This window comes from Carassius carassius, chromosome 34, assembly GCF_963082965.1.
Source record: "Carassius carassius chromosome 34, fCarCar2.1, whole genome shotgun sequence".
NCBI classification, from domain to species: domain Eukaryota; kingdom Metazoa; phylum Chordata; class Actinopteri; order Cypriniformes; family Cyprinidae; genus Carassius; species Carassius carassius.
Genome location: NC_081788.1, coordinates 7619296 through 7627165, shown reverse-complemented (window position 1 = coordinate 7627165; position 7870 = coordinate 7619296). Strand labels below are relative to the sequence as shown.

General features: G+C 36.6%; 1 protein-coding gene across 3 annotated transcripts; it reads right to left on the bottom strand.

The window, feature by feature from the left end:
- Positions 1-320: 320 nt before the first annotated feature.
- On the bottom strand, positions 321-7475 carry LOC132115096 (LIM domain transcription factor LMO4-like). Of its 3 annotated transcripts, none has more exons than XM_059523495.1 (5): positions 7208-7475; positions 5208-5430; positions 2036-2132; positions 1148-1297; positions 321-1081 (listed from the first exon to the last, which is right to left on the bottom strand). In XM_059523495.1, the coding sequence occupies exons 2-5, from the start codon at positions 5420-5422 to the stop codon at positions 965-967; spliced, it is 579 nt and encodes a 192-aa protein (XP_059379478.1). In that variant the 5' UTR covers positions 5423-5430; positions 7208-7475; the 3' UTR covers positions 321-964. The 3 variants fall into 3 exon arrangements, with proteins under 3 accessions (XP_059379478.1, XP_059379481.1, XP_059379479.1); XM_059523498.1 differs by having other exon boundaries at positions 980-1059; XM_059523496.1 differs by having other exon boundaries at positions 994-1048; positions 1129-1297.
- Positions 7476-7870: the final 395 nt, after the last annotated feature.

Genomic DNA, 7870 nt, shown 5'->3' with positions numbered 1-7870 from the left:
AGCTCAAGCCCTATTCATACTAACCCTTTGGGTAATCAGGTTTGCACCGCTGAGAGCAAAGCTAATAACTAGGAGAAAAATAAAAATAACTAGGACAACAAATTTATTCTTGGCAGCTGGGTTTTGTAGGATTTCATATTTATTGGATAATTACACCTTAAATAGACACCACATTTTGAGCAGATAATCCAACTGTTACAGAGAGAACTGGTATAAAAACGTATTTACAGTTCTACACCCTAAACAATGTCCAAAAGATGTACGAAGATATTCTGTTTTTGATGTCAACATGAAATCAAAATTTGGCAACATTTGTGAGTCCCATTTACTGCTCGGTCCAATTTTGAGGGAGAGATCCATGTCTTGCGATTGGTTACAGTTTTGCATGTGGTCGAAAAATTTTACTGATATGGACTTCGCCCATGTTCAAATTGGTCATGCATATTCAACGCATTTGAAAAAAAGTTTGAAAGTGATTCTGTCTGAGCTGTGCTTAACCCTCTGAAGTCTAAGGGGGTTTTGGCGGCCTGGAGAAGTTTTGAGATGCCCTGACTTGTGCCTTTTTTCAGTTGCTTATGAACATTTACATGGCTAAAGTCTGAAAACACTGTATTCAGTACAAACTAGTCTACAATAATATGGATCCTTTTTAAATAGTGTATGTGTCGGATTATGGACAAAAACGGGTTGTAAACACGGTTTCATCTTGACTCAAAAAAAAGGCATAAACTGCTTTCAGCTGAAGCCCTCTCGCTGAGGTTAGATGTGAGAGAGCCAGGATATCCTGTGAGAAAAAAGTCACTTCTGTTTTCAGGGGGCAAGAAAGCCACAATCCACCAGAGTTTCATATGAAGTCAAATATAAAGACTTGTTTCCCTCGCTCTCAACCCAAACTCGTTCTCCCTCCCAAAATAAACTTTTTCCATTTAAGCCTAAGAATTTAGGCAGTAAAAACGTAAGTGCTTTAAAGGAGGGGTGTCTGGAGGATGTCACTGAAGAGCTGTGATGAGAAGGACACTGGAGGGTAAGCAGAGAGAGAGAGGAAGTCCTTCAGCAAACCTACAAGACAAGATTGGTTAAACTGGATGTTTGTCCTCTATAGCAACACTTTAGGTTTTGTAATATGACCTTAAAGAGTAAAACTCACTTTCTGGTCCGGTAGCACCGGGTTGCTCTGCAGGTGAGTATTAAGGAGTGAAGCTCCTGGCCGGTCGTGTTCGCAAAATAGTGTGCCGTTCACATAATGGAATCGGTCACCGGGGACCAACTGGTTTCTGCACGTTGCACAGGAGAAGCACTGGAACAGAAAAGAGAGAACTGAGTCAATTTAACCCCATGGCGTGTTTTAAGTGCTGAATTATTACACATGCGTTTTATTGAAGCATGCAGCGCTGCTATGCAGGGTTAGCATTTAGAGAACTCCGGCTCAGTGCTTAAAATTATTTTTTAATGAGTTAATTCTTGTGCAACCAAGGTCAGATCCATCTTAAAAGAAAGAGCATCAGGAGAACATTATTATGAGAAGCTGTAATATATCTAGGCTTGGCCCAGAGAAATAAAAGTACCATACTGCAATATGACAAATAAATAAATATTCACACGTTTAATTCAGCTCTACTGAACATCTGCCATTTAGAAAGCCATTAAATATAGCACTCAAGTTAAAGTGAAGCACAGCCAAAAATTTACAAATCTGCCATTTACTCACCCTCATGTTATCCAAACCTGCATGACTGCTCTTTTGTGGAGCAAAAGAAAAATTGTCTTCATTTATCGTCCATTTAAATTAAACTCAAAAGGGGTCCAATGCCATTTTGGACCCCATTGACTTTTAGTGTATGGACAAAAACATTCTTCAAAACATCTTTTTGTGTGTCAAGAATAAAGTCAGTCATACAGGTTTTGGAAAGACACAAAGGTAGTGAATAACATTTTTAATACAGGTTTGGAAAGACGAGTAATTGACAGTATATATTATTTTTTGGGTGAACTATCTCTTTACAATGCTGTCATGGTCATGCTTCACATAACCAACCTTGAGGTGGTAGACGTTGCCCTGTGCTCGCATGACCATTTCACTGGCGGGAATGGACTGACCACATGCACTGCAAGCCCCTGTGTGCCCAAACAACCTGGAAAACACAGAACACACAAAAGAAGTAGAAGAAACGCATTGTAGATCCTGGTTTTGCTTTATTGCAAGAGCGCAGCTATAATGATCTCCCACAGAGTTGACACAACAGGCTTAACATTAAATGATGCCGTGTGATGCATCTAAGACAGCATGCAGCGTCTCTGATGTTCTCTGTGGGAGCGTGTGAGAATGCATCTGCAGAGATCATCAGCACCCGGTGGATGCAAATGAGTCCAATGCAAATCAACACAAGAACAAAATGCTTGTCAGCATAGCATGACAACTACAGCTTCAGACAACTTTGGCTAGGCTATTTGAATTGCAAATGACTGTGGAGACTCTTGCCTCAAATGGTCTCATTATCGACTTGCGTCTTTGTTATAATGATTAAGATTTCGGATGTGGTCACTACTAAATGTGGAGGTGAAAAAATATGGGCCTGTGAGTTAAAAGCCTTTTTCACACTCATTATTAACTGTTAAATCTAAAACTTAAACCCATGCATGGTGTTTCAAGAGTGTAAGATCATTTGTTATTTCCATTCATAATTTGCTCTTAGGCCATTCTTAAAAATATTCTTGTTTGCCGTAACCCAACCGACCCTGTAAATTTAGGACCGACTCAATTTTTTATTTATTTTTATTTTTTGCTTTTAGTCCGACTGACTTGCCGATTGTACATTTGCATTAAGACCGACCAATTATTATTTTTTTTTTACTCTTCAAACAACTAATACAAAAGCAATAAAAATCTTAATTATATTTTAGTAAGTATTTTAAATGTATAAATTGCCTAGGCCTACATACAAATGAAGACTACGTTCTTTCTTAAAAAAAAAAAAACCTGTGACGTCATCTGTGTTTACACGGATGTCACACTGTGGCCTGTGCGTTCGCTTTGTCTCAGACTCTCACTCACTGTCAGAGTCAATGGTTCGCGTTTGGTAATGATGGCTGTGGCTGCAGTAAACTAAATGTTCGTGGTCACGGTTCAAAGTCATACGGGTTCGGGCACCATAATACATCTAAAACATTCATTAAAACAGCTCGACACCGCTTTAACTTGGCACGAAGTTCTGGAAAATCTGTGCCCAGATCTTTTCCCATTCCTTCCCTTCTCCCGTCTAGTCTAATTCTTCGAAAATCTGTTGTGCGAATCGATTGGACCAACCATCACGTTTCGAAAACGAAAATAGGAAATTGATTTTAACGGCCTTCTCTCTGAGCGCATCCAATTTTCTTCTTTTTTTTAATTTTTTTTTTTTGGAACACGCGCAACACAGCAACTGCAGCTTCGTACAAACACGCATAACAGCAAATAATACTTCTGCACAGTGTTTCTCTTTTTACAACAGAAATGTGAATTCTGCCGATATTCATGCATACAGATTCGGGCTAGAATCGCCTACGTATGCGATTTTTTTTTTTTTTTTTTTTTTGAAATTTCTAATCGTAAACACAGCCATGTTGAAGCCATGTTGAATGTTTTGCATTATGGCAGTCCACTCTGCTTATTGTTTTTCGAGAATGTTGCACTCCTGTTTGTCATTGTGCACAAAACTTCACGCCAATAAGTCATCAGAAATATTGGTCTTTGGACTTACCTATATGTTATTTGCTGTATAAAATGCATCTAGACATGCAAAATCGATTTTACAATTGATCCAATGAACACTTGTCACTCAAATCAAACAGGATTTCTTTCACAAAAGTGACAACCCAAGAAAGCAAAGTAAACGGTCTCTCATTTGTGGGTTGCATTGACACCTAGCAGTGGATGCAAGTAAAACAGTATAACAGTACCTCATTTTTTTTCTTCTCACCTGAAATTCATGCAATAAACATATTTTTGACAAAGATTTCAATTTGTTTGTGGTCCATATGGCCTGCATCAAAATGAGGTTTGCAACGATGCGCCCAAAGGCACCGGTTGAAGACCCAGTCAGTGACGTCACGATATGCTAATTTGTTTAAATTCATACCTACGTAATCACCATCACCAAAATTTACTTTTTTTTTTTTTACATTGAAACTTGAAAAAACAATATATATATAGACCTACCTATCGACCCTTTTTAAAAAAATGTTTACTGTTACTGCAAACCAAAATATTTTAAAGGATGGCCTTACAGTACATTTTGTAGACTACCTGAACTATTTATGGTTCACTGAGCAATTAATATAAGTATAAGGTGACTCCACAAAGGCACTTGATTGGTGAAATTAGGTGCTTAGAAGTTATATTAGTGGAGTATAAATTAAAAAGTTCAAACAAAATATAATTTTTTTAATGTTCTGATTATTTTATGTTGTTTTCTATATTTTCAACCCTGTTACTAAACCTGTTTTTTTACCTGTTTTTTTGTGATTGTGTGCATTGTTTGCAGTAAACATTAAAAAGCATCACATTTTAGCAGATAATACAGTCAAACAGATTTATTCAATTAAAAAATATATATACACAAGTAAAATGTCAACAGGGTTACAATTGACATGGTTGAAAATGTTGCCCGTGTCAAGCTATACCAGCTAGTCTGGGACCAAATCCTGGTTTGTAGTAACTGATAAACCTCTAAATCACATTAAAACCATCCAAAAAATGTGGTTGTTCACAAAAAATAAAACAAATATTGGGAAACAGGGTGGAAAGGTAATGCTCAGCAATGCAATTTGTGTAAAAACAGAGAAAATTTAAAGGATTTATAAAAGGTTCAAATGATTTTTCTCCCTGTATGTCACAATTATTAAAATTATTATTATTAATAGTAATGGGGAAACAAATGACAGGTTTAGACTAGATTTGATAAATTTAGTGATTATATTTAGTTCAAGAGTTTTACTACAATAAGCTGAATATCAGTGCAGCAGATTATGTCAGTGATTAATTGCTGGATGCCGTTGAAAAGGTCATGAGCTCTGAGCTAAGAGGGGGCATACAGAAATACGGTTTTAAAAGAAGCTACTTATGCTCAATTAATTTTGTCATCCATTATCAGTTGATTGAATAGATCTACTGTAACACTTCTCACAATGAATCTGTCTCGGGTTTTTTGGTGTTGGAGTGTGCGTCTGACCTGATGTAGTCTGTTCTGCAGAGGATCATGCCTCCTTTGCTGTAGCAGGTGGTCCCGATCTCTCCCAGCTGAGCCTGACAGCACGAGCACTTGAGGCAGCTCGTGTGCCAGTAGCACTCCATGGAGAAGAGCAGGAAACGGTCAGCGATGTGACCCCCACAGCCTGCGCACGACCTGGACGAACACACGCCGCCGGTAACCTGACTGTTCACCATAGCTACAGCTGGAAGGAGGCAAATGAGAAAAACAGCTGTATCAACTTATCTAACCTTGTATAATTATTAACAGCAAACTATATGGTGTGCAAATCAGTTGATTTTAATGATGAATTCTTTAAGGCAGAGGTCAGGGTGAAGGGACAATGAAGGGGACGTGGCTCTCCCAATTCAAAACGGTTTTATTTTTTTAATAGAATCTCTTTTTAAAAATAACTTTTCAGTACTTCAGATACATGAATATGTGTTGACCAAATAGTCATCAAGTGCATCCTAAACCATACATTAAATTATGCCGTGTGATGCAAATATATTGGTCAACATTGAGATACATGACAAATACGGCTCCGACGTGACCACCGGAGCTGATCGCAGCCACTCTAGTCTATGCTTGTGTTTACACCAGACGCTCCGTCCCAGAAGCTGATCTCCGCACCGCTTCACTAAAGATAGGCGCCTGGTCTATTTCTGACGCACCTCGCGTCCAAACCGCACAGAAAATACAAAATAGAAGTAAAGAATCATGTGCATTTCAAAATAAACACCCTGTGCAGACTCCCAATCAAATTTCACATTACTATATTCATGGTAGGAGGCCAGAAATAGATGACAAGAGGTTCATCCTTAAAGTTGAAAAACCTCACATTATTATATGACACTTCCGATCCTTTTTACAAGGACAATTAAAAAAAGGAAGTGGTGTGGAGTTTAATTTCAGTAGTTGCATGACTGGAATAAACATAATTAAACCGGACAAAACATTAACATTTAGCCAACCATGTTAGAACACAAAGAAATCAAGAAAAACAGTGTTGGACCATAGACTGTTGTTTTTCTTTTTTTACATGATTTTAAATATAAAATAATCTAAAATAATAACAGCATCAGGTGCTAGAAAGAATAAAAAGCAGCCCATTTTTTATAATTTTTTTTATTTTGAAGAATATAAAGCTATATTTTTTTTCATTTGCACTTTATTTAAATTTTCATTTACAATTTATTTAATTTGAAAAATATTATTTTGAATTTAAGCAAAACATTTTATTGTTTTTATTTTATTTATATTATTTATTTATTTTTCTAAGTAAAATCTTTTAATTTTGTTTTTGATGCAGACTGATTTGTTCCCTGAATTGTGTGTTTGGCATCTTGTTGTATGTGCAGGTTTATATACACATGAATAATATACTGTTAAACTGCAAGTGGAGTTGTTGAATACAAATCAAACCAAGGGTGAGATCAATAAACCAATACAGTGCTAATATCTGATTGGGCCCTGGGCCACTTTGTACTGTAAAATTTGGGCCCCGACATCAAAAAGGTTAAGAACCCCTGGTTTAGAGGATGAATCATTCAAAAGACTATTTAAGGATCACAGTGCAGCCTCCAAAAACGAATTAATCTTTACCCTTTAAACCACTAGGTTTAATATCATCACTTTTTCTTGTATATATTTTAATATCTTGTTTAATTTTCACATAGCCATATCCGTTACGCTGATATTCGAAAATATAAAGTAGACAGTTTAGTTGTATTTAATTTGATTATAATTTTTTATATATATAAAATTCACTTTTCTAAACATATGTGCTTTTGTTTATCTAGATTAACTATAACCTGTAAGTAAACAATATGTGGACACCTACCACAGCAGCAGGATTACAGTACACAACGTATCTTGATGAATCTACACAGCATTTCAAGCTTTAAGTTCTCAGCTCATGCGCTGAAACTTAGTCAGTTTGAGTGTATAATGCAAATGTGTACTCACGGAAGGCGACTCACCTTGAAGAGCTTCGATACTCCAGTGAGTTGTTACTCTGTATAAAGTTGAAGTTATCCACCCCAAGACCTCGAGCTCTTATGACTGTCCTCCTCTTCACGCCCACATTTTACAGTAACAGGGCAACACGGTTTAATCAGCGTCGCTTTTCTGGACAGTGAGTTACTGGCACCGTGGCATCGTGCAGCGCTCCAGAAGAAGACTTCGACTTGGACTCGAAGGCAGGTTTATTCCGTCAGATGTTTCATCAAGTGAAGCTCACAGACTCGTGAGGCGAGTCGTCGAGGAGCTTTTTATGACTGGCGTGACGTACCGCAGCTGTACACTTCACCTTGATAGGTTTGATCATTTCGAGGCGTGGCTTCTAACATAATATATTTTTTTTTCCTTTTCTTTTTTTTTTTTTTTTTTTACATAAAAGTAAATACACACATTTACAGCTCAAAACAGATTACAATAACAAGAGATATAAACAATATACAAAAAGCCAGGAAAATAACCATTTTTTTATTAATTGAATTAAAATAAATTAAATTCAAGAAGAAAGAAAGAAAGAAAGAAAGAAAGAAAGAAAAAAAGTAGAAAAAATAATAGCACATTAAATATATATAAACATAATTATTATATTTCGTGCACAATATAGACTGTTTTAAGGCTTTAGCTTT

Excerpts from the sequence above, each read along its gene's own strand:
- LOC132115096 (XM_059523495.1), bottom strand. The coding sequence starts at position 5,422 with ATGGTGAACAGTCAGGTTACCGGCGGCGTGTGTTCGTCCAGGTCGTGC. Across the intron at positions 2,133-5,207 it reads TGCAGAACAGACTACATCAG|GTTGTTTGGGCACACAGGGG; the intron begins GTCAGACGCACA and ends TGTGTTTTCCAG. Across the intron at positions 1,298-2,035 it reads GCAACGTCTACCACCTCAAG|TGCTTCTCCTGTGCAACGTG; the intron begins GTTGGTTATGTG and ends TTTCTGTTCCAG.